The 24,621-nt window shown below is 36.2% G+C and overlaps 1 protein-coding gene across 1 annotated transcript; it reads right to left on the reverse strand.

Annotated features, from left to right (window-relative positions):
* Positions 1-1,797: 1,797 nt before the first annotated feature.
* fxyd6l (FXYD domain containing ion transport regulator 6 like) lies at positions 1,798-24,289 on the reverse strand. The gene is made up of 10 exons (XM_066683381.1): positions 24,138-24,289; positions 23,928-23,974; positions 20,482-20,541; positions 16,597-16,620; positions 11,452-11,475; positions 9,035-9,109; positions 6,585-6,621; positions 6,389-6,420; positions 4,729-4,755; positions 1,798-3,014 (listed from the first exon to the last, which is right to left on the reverse strand). The coding sequence occupies exons 3-9, from the start codon at positions 20,534-20,536 to the stop codon at positions 4,745-4,747; spliced, it is 258 nt and encodes an 85-aa protein (XP_066539478.1). The 5' UTR covers positions 20,537-20,541; positions 23,928-23,974; positions 24,138-24,289; the 3' UTR covers positions 1,798-3,014; positions 4,729-4,744.
* Positions 24,290-24,621: the final 332 nt, after the last annotated feature.

A 24,621-nucleotide genomic window follows, 5' to 3' on the forward strand; every position in this document is an offset into this window, starting at 1 on the left:
AAAGAATTCAACATTATGTAATTACTACTGAACATTTAGTTTAGCTGTACAAGTCATCAAAAGTCTACAAAAACAACAGATCATAAACAGCACATCATTTTTTAAGTTTTTAATCTCAATAATAAGACAATCATACTGATCACAAAGGAACATTTTGGCCATTAGTATTTCCTCAGCATTTATCAAAATAAATATACCATTATTAACATAGAAATTCAGATTAGAAACAGACTGCTTACTATTGCTAGCATCTTTAAAAAAAACAGAATACTTGAGATGTTTTTTAGAGATGTGGTCCTGGGTGCACTCATCACACTTTCTACAGAATGGACAAGTACTGTGAGCCTGGATGTCATGAAACAGACCATCAAGTGTTTTAAATGTGTGTCCTAAAAAGCAAAATAAATACAGGATAGAATTAAGGTATCAATGTTAACATGTCAGAGACTTGCAGCACCAGAACTCAGGCACACTAAACCTTATAGTATAGCCCTCTGCCACTTTTAATAGCATTCCTATACAGCATTCTATTGTATATTAGCAGTATAAAATGTATTTCCCATATATTACTGATAACCAGTGAACATGATACTACACGGCATTTAACATTACCTGTATAAAATAATATAAATAATAATGGTAGCTACACCACTATTTGTACTCATTTAATACGTAATAGTACAACACACCTACCGTGCAATGTCCCCATATTGTTTTCTCGTTCTTCTTGAGAAAGACCTTTGGCCCCTAGATGATGCCAGTGTTCAATTTTCTGATTAGGCCTAGCAGGGTTGCTACCTCAATTTAAATTAGAAAATTTTAAAAAGTAATGTTTCATTTAATACACTGTCATATTAGATTTTCACTCTATACACACACACACACATATACATACACACACACACACACATTTATATATTACTGCCTCTCATGTTATCGCACGGCAGCATTGTGGTATGTCGTCGTCTTAAAAGTGGTGGTTTTGAAGAGCGTCGTATACCCCTAACTGTGAAGAACTTTTAGTTCAATTGTCCATGAACACAGTGACAGTGGACTGTGTGCGAATAAGGGATGCTATGTTTGTAGCATGTCACATGTTTGGTCCGTTTACATGCTAGTAGCATACGTGCGCTAGTTAAATATATAGCTAGTTTAAACATCCAAATGCTAGCTAAACTTAGTCTACTGGCAGATGTTCAACAATGAAGTGGAGTATATGTCAGTGTCATAAAACGGATGTCAATGTCATCGGCATTTGCGCAAAACAAAGGCATATGCCACTGTCACCAAAAAAAAAAAAAAAAATAGATGCCATTGGCACATGCCACTGTCACCAAAAAAAAAAAAAAATAGATGCCATTGGCACATGCCCCTGTCACCAAAAAAAAAAAAAAAATAGATGCCATTGGCACATGCCACTGTCACCAAAAAAAAAAAAAAATAGATGCCATTGGCACATGCCCCTGTCACCAAAAAAAAAAAAAAAATAGATGCCATTGGCACATGCCCCTGTCACCAAAAAAAAAAAAAATAGATGCCACTGTCACTCGTACGTAAGGTGCCGATGTTACTGGCATGTGCCAGTGTCACGCGAACGTAAGATGCCGATGCCTTTCCATGTTAATACCGCTACTGTCACTGCAGCACTGAGGATGAGCCGCATACCTGCTCTGTGTTGGTCCTGACCATTGAAGAACCGCATGAAAAGAGGCAAATAAAGTATGCAGAGCAACAAATGGACCACACACAAACGTATATAAAAACACACAGTAATAACATCATAAAACACACAAATTAAATTACTGCACGTTTCATCTAAAGAACTTTATTTGATTAAAAAAAATCCAACATAAAAGAACAGCCAGTCAGTCGTGTTTCTAAATGTAATGTTTAAAGCTTAATTATGTATCACTGTCTTACAAATGGATGAAAATACATTTATACAAAATGTATACAATTCTACATTTTAAAAGCAAATGCTGCCTGAACATTCTACGTGCTACAGAAATGTAAATACGGAGTCGTTTACCATTAGCTGCTACAAAACAACCAAGCTACTGATCACCTATGCCATATGCAGACGTTTCTGCAAAACAATGTTGTGTGAAAATGTTTAGGTGCCACTAGGTGATGACCCACAAAGCAGGATTCCTCAGTTAGCCATAAAACTTAATCCCAAAGTCAAATTTTGTGCAGGTTATCTGGTCAACTGAGGAATTCTGCTTTGTTTTACACTGCCCTGGTCAAACGTCATATTGTGTTAAATGGATTGTGAAAATAAGTGAAAAATTCCTCTACAGAGAACAAACTTAGTGGAGAGATACACTTGATGTTTGGCCATACGTTCACATACACAACTATCTGAGTCAAGGTAAGTGTTCACATACTTGCCTTTGTGCTACGCTTGTAACTAGAGACGTCCACTAGAGGGCAGACCAGAGAGAGATGCGGGTAATGCAGACTTGGCTCTGACACAGCCTTCTTCGATGGTCTGACCCTAGGGACCAGCAGGAAAACTCCACCATGGCTGAAATGCCTTTGAGCAAGGCTGCCAGGCCGCTATGGCTGGTAGCCTGCTGCACCAGATGTGTAGGTGTGTGTGCGCGCTCATTGACCTTAATGTGTGTGTCTTAACACTGCTCACTAGTGTGTTTACAAGTGATCACTACACAGTTCTAAATCCCCAGGGGGATTAATAAAGTAAATCTTCAATATTCCATTTAGCAAATAAATAGGAACTATAAGTAAAAACTATATTTAGACTCCATATTTATGTTTGAGAGGATATGTCCACATTCACAAATGCTTAACTGACCATGGGCTTTCAAATATTGCACAAAATATGCAATTTGCACACATCTATCAGGCGTTCAAGAGAAGAAAGTGTATCGACCAAAGGTGAGAAAGACAGGCAAACAAGTGTAAAATTCTCAAAAAAAGAAGCAGATTCTTCATTGTCCTCCGTCATCCTGCTGCTGATTATGAGGGGCCAGAGTTGGATTCACCCTCCGGTGCTTTAAAAAATAAATCAGACAAATTACATGACTCCACAAAATCAAACGTTTCCCAGTATATAGCTCAAAACTGAGTACAGCAAAATGCTCAGTGACCATTTGTTTATCTTTATGAAAATGATTTAAGCAGTATCACATAACGAATACCACTTTAGTCACGGATACTGTAGCGCTCCCCTTTAAAAATCCCTCTCATGTAATATTATTTAATTAATGGGTAAGACTTATACGTCAACAGGAGGAGCACCTTAAAAGCTGTCAAATGTAATCATTAAAATGGATGTCTACAAACATTTTGTAAATGTACATTTGAGTTCAATTAGGTCCGTGTAATGTTTATCAGTTCAATTTTCTGATCATTTGAGGCTAAACACAAATATAGGATATTGGTTTTCCATTTGGTAAATTAAGAACATAATGGGTTTTTCTTTGTTTTCCTCAATTTTCTAATTAATCATTTCTGTTCCTCAAAATCAGAATTCTTTATTCAGAATCAGACTCTTTATTCCATTTTCTCATTTTCCCATTTACTGCTTCTTGTAAGTCTGTGTGTGTGAGTGAATGTGTGAGTGTGTGTGTTGCCTTGTGAAGGACTCGCGCCCTCTCCAGGGTGTATTTCTGCCTTGCGCCCAATGATTCCAGGTAGGCTCTGGACCCACCGCGACCCTGAACTGGAACAGTGGGGGAAAACATTCTCTCTGAGCGTAAACCACCTACTGAAAAGCAGATAACGTCTTCATACTTGTTAAAGGCCAATTTTATACAGCGACACGGAGAAGCAGTGTCAGCATTTACTCAGTCACTGCGGTCAAACCATCCACACATCACGAAAAACAGTCATACCGTCTACACTTCAGGCTTTATTGTGCGGCTTCACTGCATAGCAGTGCTTCTTGTGCAAAGCACAGAAAACTGGACTCTAATCTTTAACTACTATTTACTGTGTTTTAATCACAAAATCAAACCTTACTGCTCGAAAAATAAGTGATATAACCCTTAAACGAGTGTAAACCCCATAACCTCAATGAAATTCAGTGTTCCAGCTATTAAACCATCCAGTTGTCACCATGTGTGTACCCTATTATGTGCACTGTGTAAAAGCTGACACTGCTGCTCTGAGTGTCTGTGTTTCATGTTGACCCTTGAGTACGAAGACATTATTCGCTGTTCAGTGACCAGTCTGTGGTTAACGTCCAGAGAGTTACAGCAGGTTGGTCTCCCATGCTCTGATGGTACAATCCTATCACTTCCATTACAAGGCGCAGTAAAGGTGAAAATGAGAAAATGGAGTAAAGAAGTTTTTTTTTTTTTTTCATTTTTCTGAAATTCTGATTTGGAGGAACAGAAATGGAATTAGAAAATTGGAAAAACAAACAAACAAAAAAATACAATTTTTTTCTTAGTATACCAAATAAAAAAAAAAAGTTTTATTAAAACCCAATTTTCTATATTTTAATTTAGCCTCAAATGATCAGGAAATTAAATGGATAAATGTTACACGGACCAAATTATAATGTTTTTATTATTACTTTTGTTTTGTATAAGAAATTAACATAGTATGTATTTTGTGTACACTTTATTAAGCAGGATTGTGTGAACACTAACCACAACACAAACAATTCATTCAGTTCGCTGGGGATTTTGCTGCTAAAACTTGAACAGTTCATCAGAGAATATTTAATGCATATTATATGGTAAATCCTCAGATACTCACCCACTTGTCTGTTCTCCTAATTTCTACCTGCAAATGTAGTATATTATGAGCCAAGCAATAATCTCATTGTTATACATTTTTGTAACCATAGTATTGTAGAACAATAAATATAAAATGTCTATCTAGACTATCTGCAAATTACAGCATTCCATCATTAGTTGAATAATAATAATAATTATAAAAGGTTTTATTAGGCAATATTATGTTTACGAATGTTTTGTTTAATGTGTATTTGTAATTCAAAATTCAAACATGCTCCCTTTTGTCATTTTATGATAACTGTTGTGTAGTATCAAAAAAATGACCTAAAATTTAAGCAGTTTGAAAATTGCAAGTGAAAAGAATTGTATTTGTCACTGCATTTGTTAGAAAGCACTGCAAGAGCCTGCATCAATTTTTTTGGGGGTAGGGGATAATACTGTATCCAAAATTATGTGATGAGTTTTGGTTTAGACAATTTAAAAGATAGCGATTTCCATGTTAGGGATTGTTAATGTAGCAAAATACTACTTAAAGGTTTTTAAAATAAAATTACAATTTTAAGTCATATTTTTAATAACACGCTACAGTTACCATAAAATTATAAAGGAGTTGAAGGTAATTATACATTACACAAAAATGCTTTTTAAAATGTATTTGTACACCTAACAATAATACTTTATTTATACAGCTTCTTCTTCACTATCAATTTCAATTTACATTCCATTAAAAAAAAACACCACTCATGGTAATAATGAAGAATAAAAAAAGGAAAAGTACTAAGCAAAACAGCTGTAACAGAACATTCCAGAGTTTTGGAGTGGTTATGCTATACACCCTACCACCAACTGAGGCCAATCTGAAATGTAGAACTTTAAGCAGCCAGTACCAGAAGAGTTTAGTGTATGAGATGAAGTGTAGGGATGAAAGCATTCAGTAACATATTAAGGGGCAAATATATAGCATTGAAGGATATGAGGAGTAATGTGTATTATTGGATATGCTGTATTATTGGCGTATGAAAGGATATGCCAGAATCCAGTGCAGTTTATGAAGAATTGGTGTCATATGGGCAGTGTTTAGTGTGAGTGGGGATTCTTTTCTGCTGTTTTGAACATAATGTAATTTAATGAGGAGTTTAAAAAGAAAAACAAAATGTAGGCAGTACAGTAATCTAGATGGAAGCGGATAAAGGCATGAACCAGCATTCCTGCACCATTTCTGCTAAACATACAGGGTGGAGTCTGGAAATATTATGGTTGTGGCTCAAGGCAGTCTTCAAAACTGAGCTGGCAAGATATTCAAATGCGAGAGAGAATTAAAATATGACACCAAGGTAATAAAGAGGGTTTGTGAGGTTTTTGCATGTACACCGTTAATGTCAAAGCTTATAATGATGAACGCACCAACATAAATGGTCCAAAGTGATCTGAACACAAAAGGCTAAAGCCACCTTTGAGAAAAGTAAGCGAATAGAAAAAAAGTCAAAATAAAAAAGCCATTATTTTTCGAAAATTTTAATTAAAGTAGTTGTTTTGAGACACTAAGCAACAGTATTTGAAATATTGCTACCAGCGTAACATTTGTGGGGTTTTTTTTTTTACTTGGCAAGAAAGGGCTTTTAAAAACAATGAATGAGTGTGAAACTAAACTTAATGGTTACACATAAAAAGATTTTTACCTCTAGCTGCTTCTTGGTCAAGTCTCACTGGCCTTAAGTAAAGAAATAGAATTATAACAGGCAAGTCAGTTTCAGCCTAGCTAGGGTCAGGCACAATGCCATTCTTTAAAATAGCTTTGCTAAACATTCACTGCTTTGTAGCATATCCACAGTGAGAAGAAGCAGTAAATCAAGCTGGTTTTTCTCCTTAACTCACTTTGAGGCCTTGCCTCCTCTGCAGCGACACTTCTGGCCTGAGAGAGAGAGAGAGAGAGAGAGAGAGAGAGAGAGAGAGGTTATAAAACTTGTGATATACAAATCCAAGCAGAAATAAATATATTCAGTATTTAATACAATATTCCTTTTTAGATACTGCTCTAATAGAACTGTAATTAAACACAAAGTCCCACTGACTAAGCTTTCAAGCACACAGAGCCATCCTGCATCTGGGTTATGTATGAAAAGTGTAACATGGGATGTGAAAAACTGTTTCTCTTTCTTTCTTGTGAGTAGTCTATTAACAGAGGACCACTTAAAATATAGTATTCAAAAATGTACATCTGTAATGACAACAACAACAACAACAAACTGTTAGTTATATAAAGTAAAATGTTTAAAAGAAGTAAGAGCAGGATAGGATTTTGTGTCCAAAGCATTTATCTCCAAAATAGTAATTTTATAAGAAAATACCCTGAAAATAAAACTGAGATACAAAAAAGATTTTTTTCTTTGGACAATGACAATATAAGTAAATTTGAAATGTGATGATTGCAACCAGCCCTTCAAAGGACCGGCACACCCTCCAGGGTGTGCCTTGCGCCCATTGATACTGGGTAGGCTTCGGACCCACAACGACCCTGAATTGGAAAAGTGGTTACAAACAAAATAAATGCCTGAATGATTGCAGCCACTCTAAATTGTGGTTTTACATTACCCATAACTTTTAACTATATTGTTTAATCATTTGGGAATCGAGGACACAAATTATCAAAGCTAGTGGAAATTGTTGTTCATCAGGGTATGATTTCCTACCTTCCTACAAAAGTTACATAGTGCAGGTTCTGCATTGCTGAGCCTGGAGTAGCAACAACACACTCTGTTCTCCCTATTACAGGTCAAGAACCAGAATGACTTTGAATCTTTGACGGTTAAAATATTACGTAGTGCTCCTTTAACTAGGCCAATAGCTGTCAGTATTGGCTATTTAAGAATGTTTTTGGGGGGCGAGAAGTCAACTGATTGCATACTTTAATTTACATATTTCTCTCTCGTTCAGTGGTCTCTGGACAGGTAAACAAATCTTTTAATTTTATACGAATTACAAAGTACTGCAAAATCACAACAAATTCCAAAATCTAAACATCAGCTATTAACTTTCCCGCCTAGAATTAACAGATGACTGTTTGAAATGCTTGAGTTTAAATGGCTGATTTTCACCAATCAATGCATGGATTTGCATTATCTCTTTAACGTTATTAACCTTGGACTGGGTCATCGGGTCTGTTCATTGACTCTGCTTGCTGAGCATGATTAACTTATGCTGGTGTGGGTTTCAGGGTTTGACTGACTGCCAAGCCTCATTGAAGATAAGTGGGGCAAGGGTCTCAAACTGGGGGCTATGGTTTTGGATGTCATAAGGGGTGAAGGATTGCAAAACATATGCGTGTTACAGTGCAGCTATTCCAAAGCCTTTACAAGATCTTGTTTAAAGCTTCAGCACGGCTTAAAGGCAAGCCTCATAACCAGTATCACCAGTCACAAGGCAGGAACACACCCTGAACAAAGTGGCAGTCCATCACAGCCACTCACAAACTCACAACTATGGACACTTTTACAAGCCAATTAACCTACCAACATTTGGATTGTTGGAGGGAACCTGAGCAGCTGAAGGAAATCCATAGAGACACAGGAAAAAAACACACAAAATGCCTCAAAGACTGGGACCCAATGTGGGGTTCGATCTCAAACACAAGGACCCTGGAGCTGTATGATGGCAACACTACTACATCTACCTCAAAAAATACAACACCCAAATTTTTTATTTGGTACTGGACACAATGGAAATGGACACTAGAAACTAGTAGTATATTTTATGAATGTTGTCAGGACTTTGTATCATTCAACTTTAGATATAATTATACCTGATATTTATACTGTAATATATATACGGTATATGACACGTACAATCTTCATGTATGAAGCTGAATGGACTGTAAGTGGACTGTTTAGCGTGTTAAGCTGTTTTAGGGTTCATTCATACAAGGACCTTAATGCAGATGAGCCAATATACATACTTACAGACAAACAGGGCTTTTTAAGCGATTTATTTGGGCTGTGTTGAGTGTTTACAGGGCCTACTTTACATTTACTTTACATCTGCAACAGTCATTTGGAAACTAAATAATCAAAGGTGTGGTCTCTAACTTTTGCACAGAACTGTAGTTATGTGCTTGTTGCTTTTAGAAAGCAAAGGCTTAAAAGCAAGTGAAAAACAAGGTCCTAACAGAATTTTGGCATGCTTGAGGTAGAGCGAGCCAACTAACTGACCTGGATCTTCTGTGATGTAAGACATCAGCTATTCAAATGCACTGGAGCAGAATGTTATGTTAAAACAAGGATTATCTATGCATATTTTACACCAAAACAAAAAAAGAAACAAATACTCACTGATGACAATAAAAATCCCCATTAGGAAGAGCACTGCTGCAAAGATCAAACCCCCAATCCGCACAGACTCATAGTCTGAAAGGAGCAGACAGAAGAGTGCATCAATAAAGCCACAGGAAAATACAATAAGTATGTACTTATTGAGAGTCAGGGTTAGGGTCTTATTGTATTTTAATACTGATAGTTATATTGCTCAGGTAAGGTTTATACTACTGTTTTGTGGTTGTACAGTGACCCAAAAAACAACTTATTACATTTTTAAATTCTAATCTCTTGAGAAATTAAGCTTTTTAAAGCAATCAGCATTATACATGAGCAAATTGCATTTGTATGCTGCAAATATTGGGCATCCCTGCTCATGACACTTTTTGTATGAAATAAAATACTTAGAAATACTTTACACCAAACACAAACATTTCTGTGAGTTTTTTAAGGGATTCAGCCACAAGAAGTCAGTTGGTACTGATTTTGTATTACTACTTCTGTGGCATAAACCCATTTAACTGGTCACTGAGCTGTGGAGCAATAAACAATGTTCTCTGAAAAAAGAAGGAGGTCAAAGTAATACTTTCCAACATCTCTCTCTCTAGAGAGAACACAGTACCACTGCTGCACAGCCCAATTATTTATACCCCTCTAGCCAATGTTTGGCACTGAGCAAGATGACATTGTGTTCATGTGCAAGTAATCTAATGGCATTCCAAAGTTGGTCATGCTTTCTACTGATATTAAACAACCTGTGTGCGCCCAACTGAACATTTGTGTACATAAATGGTGCACTTTACAATAGCCAAACTAACAAACTACACCATTTCAGTTTATCAGCTGAGTTACAGAAGGGCAATTGAAGCACTGGGCAATTGTTTGTTTAATATTAATTTCAGAACATGTGAAAAATAACGTGTGTTCTCTTATTATAATTTAGAAAATCTACAAAAAAAGTGTCATTAAACGAGGGGTAGCTTTTTGAAATTTGTTCATCATCATTATCATCTCTATCATCTCTTTTTACAGATTATAATTTCTAGTGAGCAACAACTGTCTGGTAAATCTTCTTCCTGTTTTACTTGCTGAAAAACAGGCCTCAAAAACAATCATCAATATATATGTACCAGCAACTTACCTTTACAACACTCCTCTCCAGGGTTTAATTAAAATAATATATATCTACTATCCCTCTATGTATTTTGTCATTTTTGTTTTTCCATCCTTCTGTAAATGTATCATTTCTGAGCCAAAATGTAAACAAATGTGAACAGGAAAACTGAGCTTATAATATTCAAGCAGATATGACACTTTAATTACAAAGCTTAACCTTTTGAAGCCCTGGTTATTGTCAGAGATACCAAAAGCAGTGTGCAAACATTTATATTAATTATTAATAAATTTACCCTAAGCAAGCAAATAAGTGCCTATTGATACAAATATTTTAATAATTCAAAAAATTCAAAGTAAATACAAAGTATAGCAAAATGGCAATAACAACAACTTTAGACTTTAAAGGGTTAATGAAACGCAGGGGAGATCATGTGAGGAGGCATGCAAAAATCTTAATAATAACAAGTATGAATGTCTCGTAAATATACATATAGGTATGTATGCACATAGGTATGTCGGTAGTGTGCGATATATTTTATTTTTGTTGTATTCTTTGGTGATTTAATTCTTTTTCAATGGACACATGCTGTGGAGAAACTAGATTGCAATGACATAGGAAAATCTGAAATTACACAAGTACAGCACTACACTGACCTACATGAATAGAATTTTAAGTTGTGTAAAAGGGCTTGCCAAATGCCACAAATGGAAATGTATGTAATTTACACAGCTCGAGCAATAATGGCCAGCTGCCTTGCAATATGAAAACCAACTGAAAAAGCATACATTTGAAAACCCAATAAATTCCACATATTTATGTAAAAAAAAAAAAAAAAAAAAAAAAAAAAAAAGACTAAAAATACTAAGCTGACAAAGGTACAGATGGAGACTGGATTTCTTTCACAGGCTGTACAGTAGCATGGCCCTTGGGGTGAGTGCTTTCCATCTACTACAGGAAAACAGAGGAAAAACACAAACCCTCACTGACCTCCCCAGATGTTTCCTGAGAATGGTTCTTCACCATAAACCTCCACATAAGCACTGCATTTCCCAAAACAATGTTTATCATGGCCCTGGATCACAGTAATCCATCAAGTTCATCAGTCATGCTTAAAACCAGCACGTGATTAACATTAATACCAATACAAATAATAACAATACTCTGGAAAATCTGCTAAAATTTTGTGGTGTCCCCTTTCCCACACTCCAGTCATTTTGCCTGTCCATCAAAACATGGAAAACTCAAAACATGTCCATCAAAACTCTAGACTTTAACATCACCTAAATAGGATGTAATTTATTAAATATACCCCACTTACCATAATGAAATTGGCTGTCGTGCTCTGGTGGGAAAGAAAAATGAATTAAAAAAAAAAAAAAAAGACTAAACTTTGTGACCCTGTAACACATTCACATGGCAACTAAAACAAGCTGATTTTCTCCACAATGCCTGTACCAACACAAATAAATATAGATTTTTAAGACTATTTAATGATGTATAAAAAATCCCTCCTGATGAGGTGTAATATTTTGGATAAGTAATTTAGATGTGTCCAAAGTCACTTATAGTTCAGCAAAAAACAAAACAAAAAACTCTTAATTTACACAATTACACAACTTCTCCTTCTAATTGTCAGACAATGCCTTCTTTAGTTTGGCAGTGTACCTAGAAAAAAGGTTTATTAAAGTGTATTTATTACAGAAATCGAAGACACAGCTTCCAATATTGTTTATATTATGTGATACTGACCAATAATTAAAGCAACACCATGTAGCATTTTTTCCCCTTAAATTGCAGCTTCAAAATAATTGTGATTCTCCACTAACCAGTTACGCAAAGAACAGAACCTCAGTCATTGCAACTCCTGGGATCTCACTATAAGTGCGTAAAACTTCACAACACAATTGTAGATGTAACACAAGCACCAACAACTACTTAGGAATCGAGGAAGAGAAAAAAGAAGCTTCATCCCAAATAGTGTCACTCTCTCTAAATAGTGCACTTTACAGATAATAAAATTAAGACAACTACACCTAGGCAGTGTACACGTTTGACAGGAAGACAGATTATAGATGAATTTGGCATACAACATGTAGTCAAATTACACTATATAGCTCAGAAAATGTTATTTTATGACCTACACTGTGCAAAAGAAAGGGGATTAAGATTAAGATTTGAGATTCAGGCAAAGAGTGTGACCTAGCAACAGACTGGACAGAGTAAGTACTGGACTGAATTGTACTCATTGGTTTTGCATGTGCAGCAAATGCAGTGCATGATAGGGCTGTGCCATACAGTATCATTTGCAATAATATCGTCATAAAGTTTAAAAAGGTCAATATCGTGATATTCTAACATGCAATTAGCCATGCATTCTTTAGGTGAGTTGCTTAGGCACAGTGAACTTCTTTTGAGTCCAATGTTGTCTATGCTGGCTCAGTATCCCTTCACCCATCAACAAATACAATGGCTTGCAAAAGTATTCATCCCCCTTGAACCTTTTCACATTTTGTCACCTTACAGCCACAAACTTAAGTGTATTCTATTGAGATTTTAAATGATAGACCAACAAAAACTAGCACATGCAAAAGTGTTATCAATACTTTATAGAGCCACCTTTCATTGCAATCACAGCTGCAAGTCTTTTGGGGTATGCCTCTACCAGCTTTGCGCATCTAGAGATTGAGATTTTTGCCCATTCTTCTTTGCAAAATAGCTTGAGCTCAGCCAGATTGGATGGAGAGCATCTGTAAACAGCAATTTTCATGTCTTGCCCCAGATGCTCAATGGGATTTAGGTAAGGAATAATCAGGAATGATTGGGCATTCTAACACATGAATATTCTTTGATCTAAACCATTCCTTTGGCTGTGTGTTTAGGATCATTGTCTTGTTGGAAGGTGAATCTGTTTCCCAGTCTCAAGTCTTTTGCAGCCTCCAACAGGTTCCAGGATTGCTTTGTATTTGGCTCCATCCGTCTTCCCATCAACTCTGAACAGCTTCCCTGTCCCTGCTGAAGAATAGCATCCCCACAGCATGATGCTGCCACCACCATATTTCACACTGGGGATGGTGTGTTCAGGGTGATGAGCAGTATTACTTTTCAGCCAAACATTGCGCTTTGCATTTAGGCCAAAAAGTTCTGACCAGAGCCCCTTCTTCCACATGTTTGCTGTGTCCCCTACATGGCTTGTGGCAAACTGCAAACAGCACTTTTTGTGTCTTTCTTTCAACAATGATTTTATTCTTGCCACTCTTCCTTAAAGGCCAGATTTGTAGAGTGACCATGGGCCTCTTGGCTGCTTCTCTGACCAGTGCTCTCCTTGCTCGATCTGTCAGTTTGGGTGGATGGCCATGTCTTGATAGGTTTGCAGTTGTAGAATACTTTTTCCATTTTTGGATGATAAATTGAACAGTGCTCCTTGGGATATGTTTTTATAACCTAACCCTGCTTTATACTTCTCCACAACTTTATCTCTGACCTGTCTGATGAGTTCCTTGGTCTTCATGATGCCGTTGGTTCACTAGTGTTCTCTAACAAACCACTGGGGCCTTCACAGGACTGGTGTATTTACACTCAGACTAAATTACACACAGATGGACTCTTAATTAATTAACCTTCCTCTTGTGTTAGAGGACTGACACGTTTGTAGGTTTTAAATGCATTCAAGTACTCCATAAATTTGTTTACTGCATCAAGACTATTGGACTGTCATGTATAGCCCGGTCTAGTGTGTTCCTGCTGTCCGTCTCATTTGTCTCCGCATTTGCTCCTCCCTTTTGTGCCTCCTTTGTGTTCCTGTCCCCTCGTTATCTGTCCCAGGTGTTTCTTGTTTGTGTAGTCTTTTTATAGTCCATGTCAGTGTTTCCTGGTTGTGGGACAGTGTGATTGCATGTATGTTTATGGTTCATGGCTGTGTGTAAGATTCTAAGATGCTAAGTTTTGGTGTTATGTTGACAAGAAGTTTAGCCTTCTTGTTTAATGTTTATCTTATGGTTTAGTGTCTTGCCCCTTTAGATCTGTTCTTGTTTAGTGTTTAGCCCAGTGTTCAGTGTTTAGCTCTTGTATTTAGCCCTTGTGTATAATGTCCTAGCCTTTGTGTTTAGCCTTGTTGTTTATAGTTTAGCCTCTGTTTTGTGTTAATCATCTGTTAAGTGTTTAGCCTGTTCTGTTTTGTTCTTGTTTACTTTCTGTTTTTAGTCTTGTTTAGTATTAGTCCTTTTGTGTTTAGTTTCTGTTTAGTGTCTAGCCTTGTTTAGTGTTCTTTGTTTTTGTTTCAAGATCTTTGTATTGTTTTTGTTCTATGAGTTAAATTAGTCTTGCTAAGTGAGTTTAGTAGTCTTTGTCTAGATCCCTTGTCTCTCTGTTTAGTTCCCTTTTTGTGTTAATTAAAAGTCTCTTGCGATTACCTCCTCCCTGTTCATTGCTCCTTGACCTCCCTTACATACCATCTCGTGACATGGACTTTGTCAGGAACTTGTTTAAACAATAATAAAAAAAAAAAAATAGTTTTACTAAATAATAAAATGCTTGTTAAAATTATGGCTTTTCTGTTGTTAGGGTCAATTTTGACCCAGGTATAATTTTAAATCAGAAAACAAAAACAAGTGCCAAATCTGGAATCATAAACACACTACACACCTACAGCCACTTGAGCTCTAGTTAGGGGCTTCTATCTTTGTCTGTTTCACAAAATAAGGAAAAAAAGACATGTCCAGACATGTAAGGCCAAGTCAGTTTAGAGTTTGTGTTTTGTAGAGTGTACTCCAGTTTACAGTCTGCAACAATGAAAAATGAAAACCAATTGTTTCATGGATAAGGAAGCCTAACGAGGTAAACAAGAGGTAAAAAAAAACCAAATTGGTTGATAATTAATTGTTTTTAGGGCATCTTATGGCTTATTTAAGACATGGTTCAAAACCGACCCATTAATATAAGAGATGCTAACAGAAAGCTAACACAGGAGGAAGGTTTAGGTGACTTTTGAAGGCGATTGATTGCACTGGATTTTATTTAGGGGTATCAGAGTAAAGGGGGCTGAATACTTTTGCACATCACACTTTTCAGATTTGTATTTGATTAAAAATTGGAAATATTTATCAAGTATCATTTTCTTTCTACTTTACAATTGTGTGCTACTTTGTGTTGGTCTATAACTTAAAATCTCAATAAAAATACATTTATGTTTGTGGCTGTAAGGTGACAAAATGTGAAAAAGTTCAAAGGGTATGAATACTTTTGCAAGCCACTATACATGTGTTGAGTTTTCTGGGAGATGGGGATGTGGGGATGGATAACTCATTTCTTCTCACTCTCCTTTTCTCAATTTGCTCCTTTCTCTCTCATTCCTCTTTTCCCCCTCTTTCACCTGCTTTCTCCTCTTCATTTTCCCTGTCGTGCTATAAAAGTTATTTACATTCTGCAACTGTAGGGGGAGCACAGGAGCAAAAATACCATACGTTACATAGTGTTGCTTTCAAGAATCTAAAGATCTTCTCCAATGTTTTTACTTAACTTTATGCAACAGCCGTTATACTGATGCATATGATGTGTCCAAAACTGTTCCATACTCATTATTTAGTGCACTATTTTGGGATTCTGACATTTTCGGAGTGTGAACAATTTTCAGCGGACTCAAACAATCTCACAATGCACCGCAAAAGGTAGTGTACAATCCATGTAAACTACCTGACACTAGTGAAAAGTGGATACCCATCCTTCACTACCATTCAGAATTCAGTCCCCTATAATAATGCACTGTATAGTGAATAGGGAGCCATTTTGGACACAGCAATAATATTCTGGAAGTATCAGAGTGTGTGTGTACATAAACATATAATTTTTTTATGTTTTAGTTATAAAAAAGTGACTGACTGCTCCTTTAAGGAACCTCAGCAATTGTTTTTTTTAAATGGCAAATGTGTTATGCCTCTACTGTTTTTGTGAGTACTGCATCTTGCATAGGCATACCATTCATTTCTGAGGATGTGTAAATCCGATGTACCAGACAGACGCAGGATAAGTGAGGCAGCCATCATGCGTATGTGAATGAGTAGTGAGCAGCAAGTATCTCTCTAGCCTAACTAAAAGAGCTCACTCAATATATTTTTGTTAACTGGCCACATTTAGAGACATATTGTTTTTAGCAAATTATTTCTCTACAATTACTACAATGCTTTGGTTAAGCAGGCCTTGTGTTCAGGAGCTTTCACATATTCTGCAGTGCCCCTGACAGCGTTGGGCCTAATGGAATGCACTGTAAGAGGATAACACGTTCGCTACAAAGTGACCAACATTTTCCTTCACCTGCTGTGGCTCAAAGCCCTCTCAAACAAATCTGACACGCTCTGCTTTATATCAAATAGAGCTAACAATGACCTGTCCTTTAAACAAACTTTCAATTGCTTCCGAGCTGCTGCTGAATTGAGCCAATATAAATAAACATGATGTCAAAAGGACTTACCTTGGACTTCATCTGTTGTAGAAGCTAGAGAGAAACAACAGAGAAGACATGTTTACCAAAAGAAAAAAAAAAAAGCCGAGAATTCTTACTGGATTGTAAGAACACTCTATGTCTCTTAATAAACAACTATTAAATCAACTTAAAAGTTATGAGGATTGGACAAAGAAGCCAAAACATTGCTGTAATCAGATTCCTGTACTTGGACTCTGTATTCCTGTGCTGTGTATCTGAGTATTACATAACATGACATTCTCATGCCCAAAAAACAAGCACACTCATTACTATGTACACATATTCTTGCAATGCAGTTATGCTCCATTTATTACTATATAAATGATTTAAAGGACTCATAATATCAGAGGGCAAAATAAAACTGGAATCTCTAACCTCATTAGTACAGATAAATCTAACCCTAACCCTAGATCTAAGCCAAAATAATTTTTTTTTTGCTTAAATACATTCATTATCTATAACCCCTTATCCAGTTCAGGGTCGTGGTGGGTCCAGAGCCTACCTGGAATCATTGGGCGCAAGGCAGGAATTCAATTAGGGCTCTTCGGAGCAATACATGAGAATAATTAATTTAGGTTCCCCTAATAAATAGTTCACACTAAAAAGACATAAGCTCACAGGGCACATAGAGAAAACACCAGGCTTTTTTTGTACGCACCATTCATTCTAGTGTGTTTTAGTCAAAAAAACTCATGAATGGTATGTTTGTAAGACCAGCAGACATTTACACCCCACCTCACCCTCTGGCTCAAGAATAACAGAAAAGTGCTAGATCAGATTCTCCACCATTTAAAAAGAACTTTTGTGTACGCAAGAGGCTGGGCACGGACATGGGCACAATTCTACACTCTTATAAATAAGGGTGTCCTTTTTGAACAGTGCCATAGAACAATAGATAGTGTTATGGATATTGAAGCAGACTTTCAAAAGATTTTTGGTTTTAAGGTTTAAAAATATACCCATGACATAAATGCTTAAAGAGAAATGTGTAAATTTACAAGGAACATCTTTTCAATATATTGATATCCAGACTCATTACTGCATCATTTTACAAGTCCCTGTAAATCTCCCATGTCTTGGATTTGCCACTTTTTGTTAAATATTTCATTTCACATTAAATGGTGCACTAGTTACATTCTCATGATCAACACTCAAACATAACTCATTCACTAATTAAGGTTGGATAAAAAAAATATGAATAGGGAATTTAGGAAGTGCAAGGTGAAAGGGAAAATTCACATAAAAATCCTGGGTGACAGAATGCAACTGAAATGCCATTTTATAGAGTTGTCAACACAGAATGCATATTTTATTTTACATTTAAACCATTCCTCCAGTTTTTGGCCAAATAGTGTCCCAAATTTTTCAATCAAGGTATTTCATTCAGCTAAGTCTGGACCACAGATGAAATTAAGAAATTAAGAAAGCTGTACGATGGATATTGTGTGAACCAAAAACCTGAAAACATGCAAAATGTCTAAAACAATACTGAAAAAGCTTATACGTTGCATTAAACACACTGGAAATCTTTCTTTGTGCATTTGTCAGTTAAGCAAAGATTCAAGATCAGCTAAACACACATTCTAATTTTTATTGTGTACATTTTTTTAAAATTCAACATTTCTGGCAATAAGGTTTGTAAATATTTTGGTTTGTCTGTATGTACACTGAGCAGGAGCCCTAAAATAAGCATGCTGCAAAGGTCAAGCCCTTCTCAGAAATCCACTGAGACAGCAACATGTTGATGCATACAAACGCACAGACGCGCATACACACACACACACCCAGTGTCACAAGGTTGCAGTGTGAGTCACGAATGATTCTTTTGTTCATTGTTCATAAAGACTTCTTAAAATTCCTATAACCTGTAAAAGGGTCAATCCAGTTATGTTTATAATCATAAAGCATATGCTGGCTTTGATTAGGGGAGCTTTAGGGCGGTCTCTCAATCAGAAAAGTCTGTTAGTAAACCTCAACTAGAGAGAACTTCATGTTCCCACAAATACACTGTTGGCAGAGAGAGAGAGAGAGAGAGAGAGAGAGAGAGAGAGAGAGAGAGAGATGAAACCACTGAGAAGTCATATCCAAAAAGTAACTTAGAATGTAGAAGACAGAAGGACGATCATGTTTATATGGCGTCATATTTGTGGCGTTATTTAGGGTGCAGAGGTATATATACATATTTGTGGTGCAGGGGTATATATACACAGAGTTTTATTAACGGTGTTTTCAGTCATTGATAAAGCTTACTAATAGTATTCATAGAATGGAACCACAGCGCAAACAAACAATGCCAAACAAAGCTCGCCCACAATCAGCCGAAAAACCTGAAAGCACATGAGCGAACGTGCCACGTCTAAGTCTCCGGACACTTACCTGTCATTTCCCTGCCAAAAGCTGACCCTGCACATATACACATACACACACACATGGGCCAGGAATACGCTGCTGTTAAGGCTGCCTTCCTATGCACAGGTTAAGTTTTGAAATGTAGCACTGGGGAAAATCATCACTGGCAGTGCAACACTTCCAAACAACAAAGTTTGGTGAAGATTTACAATCTACAGATTTCTATGAGAGAAAATTCAATGTAGTGTTTTTTGACTAAAATTATGAACATCAGCTTTATGTGGTCTTTGTCTGATTGACATCAGGAGGCTATCCCACAAACAGGATATCTCAACTTAAGCCCAAAAATCAAGCATGTCCAACAGGCACAGAACTGAGGGAGATTCCTGATAGACATTCCTCACATTCCTCAGCTTACATTAGCTGGCTAAGTACTGGCTTAGTACAGTTTTGTGGATTTCTCTTTTGTTTAAAAATGTAATAGTTTTGCTGGGCTCTTCAGCTCTTTTTTAAAATGATGACACTGTAGCCATTTATTTACAGGGCAAAAAAGTAGGTTTTGCACAGACCACATTTTCAGTCTTTCATTTTTGTCAAAATGTTAAATTAAAAACAAAACAGAATTGGTGTTTTTGTAGAGAATGTGCACTTCATGTGCAATCCAGAAGGGTATAAAAGCCTCAAGGCACTGTGGTGTGGTGCAGTTAAACTGAATTTACAACCAAGTAAAAGCTAATTGTTCTACTTCCGTACTTGATCACGATTATAATGGCTAAGTGCCATCTATCTTCCCAGAAGTTTTCCAATATACAGTATAAAGTCTTTTCAAAAGTGTAGAGGGAGACCAACCCCCTTCTACCAACCTTAAGTTTGGAGAGACAATAGAAAACTGAGTGGACATACAGTACAGGTTTGCAATGATGTTTAAACCGAACAAACACACATAAGCTAACATTTTTAATTTAGCAAGGGGCAGCGTAGTCATGTCAGAAATGAATTGATATATATATGCACATATGCATGATTTATTCTTAGTACAAAAACACTTTTTAAGCTTACATTTTAGAAATGTTTTCTCAAAATGTTTTGACAATGTAGAGGATTTGTTTATTACTTCAATATGGCATACATCGGTTTTTGTACATGTTTTTTTTTTACAATTATTTATAGAAAGCACATTGGGATAAATATCTTTGAATTTGTGTATGAAATGTGCTATAAAAATAAGCAAGCTTTGCCTTGTGTGATTGACTACATTTGGTGGAAGGAGAAACCATTCACCACTTACATCCATTACAGCATTACAATTTTACAATTTATACTCAGCATAAGAAAATCTGCCAGATACAGAAATGTATTGTTTGATACCTTTTTAAAGGGTTTGTTGAATCAACAAAACATGAAATCTGACATGGGTTAAAACTCTTGCCTATGAATACAGATTGTCTTCCCTATAAAATGGGTGAACTGTACAGGAGTAGCAGTAACCCTATGATAAGCAGAATGAAGAAAATAATGACTCACCCAATGCTGGAACTAAGAATGACGAACAGAGCAATGCTGCTAAAGACAGCTCCATCTTGCCTAGAAAAAAAGGAGTAATGAAGGTGTGTGTGAGAAAAACACTCCTTTGAGCTCTGCTGGGGCAGTCTTGACATTCTGCTGAATTTCACACACTCACTTCAGGTTCCTCATATTGTAAGACATTTGCTCAAATAATATTACGCAAAATAATTTAGCTGAAAACTTCATTTCAAAGGAACAGTTTGATCAAAATTAAAATCAAAATCAAAGAATCTAACTATATTTGCTATGAGGAAGAATCTGAATATTTATTTCAGAATTTCTATTGGAACTGGTTGCAGATTAGTTTCCATTACTTGTCAGCTACTTTAGCTTATGAGCCACCAGTTAGCACCGTGCATGATTAACTGCATCTGCATGATTACACACTTAATCAATCAATCAAGAAGTCAATCAATACCTCAAATTACGTCACATTATTATATAAGCTAAAATGTACGAAAAACATCACAGAATTTAACTTTCTATTAAGCATTTGCTGACACTGATTTTAATTAGTGCATTCAGCCACTTCAAGATCCACCCATTGGATAGTAACATATTCAACAGTCCATACACAGCTTGTATAAGCTAAACAAAAAACACACACCAACAGAAAGGGACAGTCTGATCTTAGCATGAGCATGTGAAACTGTTCCAAAGTCCAATGACAAACATTGGCTAGGGGTGCATAAAACCTCTAGCTTTGGACTGTGTAACTGATCTCTGGAGTGAGGGAGCTCCATCCAGTTCAGTTTGTTTGAGTTAGAGTTGCTTTTGTGATCCACCACTAATCATACACCACTGGTACCTGACCTCAAAGCAATGATAGAAAACATTCCTAAAGTGTCTAAAAATCATCTATATGGACACACCAGTAGGAACCAAGGACGCTCCTGTAAGAGGGAGAGAAACCGGTTTGATGTAACAAAAACTGACAGTCACTGACAGACTTTTTTTGACTGGAGCCCTGCACATATAGAGAGATGATAAGGTAAATTCAATTGTTGGCATATCTGGATAACGCTGCAGACTGTAGGTCAGCACATCACAGTATGAAGGTATAACTTTGGTGTTTTATTTAAAGCTGACCTGTGCAGACATCAGTCAGTGTTAACCAGTTTTAGAAAGTTCACTTCTATAACCCCCAGCATGTTCCTGACCCCCTCAGCTAAGAAAGGCGAGAGGTATCTATTTCCAGCACCGGCACCTCTGGAATGGAGGGGTACTAGGCAGAGGGAGTGTTGGCTTCCTGCACTGACAACATTTGGTCAGTGGGTTACAGACGTAACTGAGTCGCTCCACAGAGTCTGGAGGGACTCCAAAGGGGCTTGAGGGAACAGCCATTATATACCAGACCAGTTACATTTCCCACATTCTTTCACAGCCAACAACAACACAGCTTCTGTCCCAGCACCCAATATAAACCTGAAGTAGTGTGTCGCCACAACCAGATTTTCTGCTTCTTTCATTACTGATATCAGCTCTAGTCTACCGGATATGAAATTAGTCAATAACACTCCCAAAAAGTTTTTAAACTCTGTTACACGACCTTGCCTCAGGGTAACACACATTTTCATATATAGAGTGACAATAAAAATATTAAGAAAAAAAAAAGAGTCTGAATAGACTAATGACCAAATTCTTGTTGGTCACTTCTGAATGTTTTTACAACTCTTTCTGGCATAGATCATATTGTGTATGAAATATATAATACACTAGACAAATACATACCTCAGAAAAGTCATTTTGTATTTAATTTCTCATTCTAAATATATGATTCATGTCTCTAGCAATGTTAAGTTCATTATCATATGATTTATATGATACCATATGATTGTTATAAGAAATTGCTTAATGATAAATGCTGTCCTCAAGCAGCCTTGTGTTATACTGGAATAAACTGTCTATTAAGCAACATTTACTATTTATGCTTGGTTCTTAGTTCTTTTAACTTTTTGTATATTTATATATCATGTGTGTATCGGATTCTGAATACTGCAGTCACATTCAGAATCACTTTATTTCTCCATGTTACACATTCAATAATTTTGTTGTGTAACTAAACATAAACTAAACATATACCTTACATACTACTTTGACCAGACAAGTACATTTACACAATATCAAGAGACATTTAGACATTTAATTATGGAAATAGTGGGGAAAAAACAGTCAGTAAATAAGATAGTAAGTAAATAAATAAATAAGCGAGAAGGAAAAGCTAAAAGAGTAATCTAAAAGAGCAAATGTGAAGGAGTCAAGCATTGAATAGGTGTGTGTACTTATGAGCAGTGTGTGCAAAACATATCATTAAAATCTATTTACAGTATATTACAGAGTTAAATTAACACTGCACACTTCAACATAACATGCAGTATTCTAAATGAGCAATGGACCACAAAAGAGTTCAATGAGTGTTTAATAGTCAGACATCCATTCTATTTTTAAATTGAACATTTACGGCATATTTCATGTTTTTAATCTTTACGTTTAATGTTTCTTCCATTCATGTTTGTTTTTGAAAAGACGTAATCATGTATATTACTGTTCTAAGTAACTTTCTAATCTGCCACCATTTTTATCATAGCAACACGGTTTCTTTGGACATAAACTGATATGGTGAAGTATTGTACTTAGTTTTTTTTTTGTTTGCTTAGGTTGTTAAACATTTACTACATTTGAAGATTAAAAATAATATGAAATTCCTCAGTTTCATTCCATGTGTCAGATTTATGAGGAAAAAAGTTCATACACCAAAGAGTACTTTTAAAATATTTCTGGTGTTAACAACTGGGTCCAATTTATTCCTTCTTTCTGGGTGTCTCTCGTTAGGCACGCAAAATGGTCACAATATGGTTTAGAGGTTTTTGCATTTGGTGTTAATTAGCACAGTTTAACATATCGGGGGGGAACCTGAAGCACAAAATATGGCAGTCGCAAAAGTTATGCCACATTTGATAATGACGGTTTTCTTTTTACATCAGAAGCTGGGCCATATTTAACCTTAGGTGGAGTTTAGAACAACAACAGCAGCAAAACATGTAATTTGACCATAGGGTAGCCAAACTTGTCCAAACTGTATGATAGTGTTAGAAAGACTTAATTACCTCACAAACTATAACGGTTGCTTGTTAAACGTCTTTACTAATTTTTCAAGGCACAAGAAAAGTAAGTTAACGTAAAAACTGAAACAATACGGCTAAAATTGACTTCTTATTTCTTGTTTTTCTTTCCACCTTAAATGGTGCAGAAGCTTTCTAAGTAACTGCTGCTCCGTTTAAGGTGGAGCGGAAAATTCGAAAGATCCAGTCAAGTATTGAGGAAAATTATGCAGCTTGTTTTTACGCATGAAGTAAAAACGGGTTCAAACAATACGAACCTGCACAAAATGAATGAAAACTTACCAGTTACTGTAGCCTACGATGTTCAGTCTGGAACGAAAACTTTAAACCTGTTGGAAGAAAAATGTAAGAGGCAAAACGGTTTTAGCGGAGTAACGTTAGATAAGTTTAACTGTCTTCCAGCATTTGACGGTTATTATTGACAGCCTGAATTCTCTACGTTAAACCCCTGAACAGATAATTAAGTCCAAAAGTTCGTTTCTTCGACCATACCTTTAGAATTTAAATAGCTATACAGCAACTCCTTAAGTCTTCGGCACTAACTCACACCAGGACCCCCAGCCAGAGAGAATGAAGGGGGGGAATCAGATCAAGCTTTAATGCGGAAGCCTGCTGAGCCTTGTACGTTAACGTTACCTTAAAAGTGAGCTGATATTCTTGTTTACAGGAATAACCAGTAACATTTACCCCACCCCCGAAAGAAGGCAAACAAAATGTATGAATTATTTATTATTTTAACATGTGTAAGGATTTTTGCCGTTAATATTTCCATAAATGTAGGATATTATGTAACACGCGCATTAAACATGAATCATAAAATTAATTCTCTTGAACAGTTAGTTAAATGAAAAAAAGCAACAGCCTTGATTGTATTTTGTAAATAGATTTTTTTTATATTACATGGAAATCATGTAAACAGATTATTCCTATTAGTTCTGGTGAAAATATATTAGTCCATTCATCCTGAAATTTTCAC

Source organism: Hoplias malabaricus, chromosome 10 (assembly GCF_029633855.1).
Source record: "Hoplias malabaricus isolate fHopMal1 chromosome 10, fHopMal1.hap1, whole genome shotgun sequence".
Classification (NCBI taxonomy): Eukaryota; Metazoa; Chordata; class Actinopteri; order Characiformes; family Erythrinidae; genus Hoplias; species Hoplias malabaricus.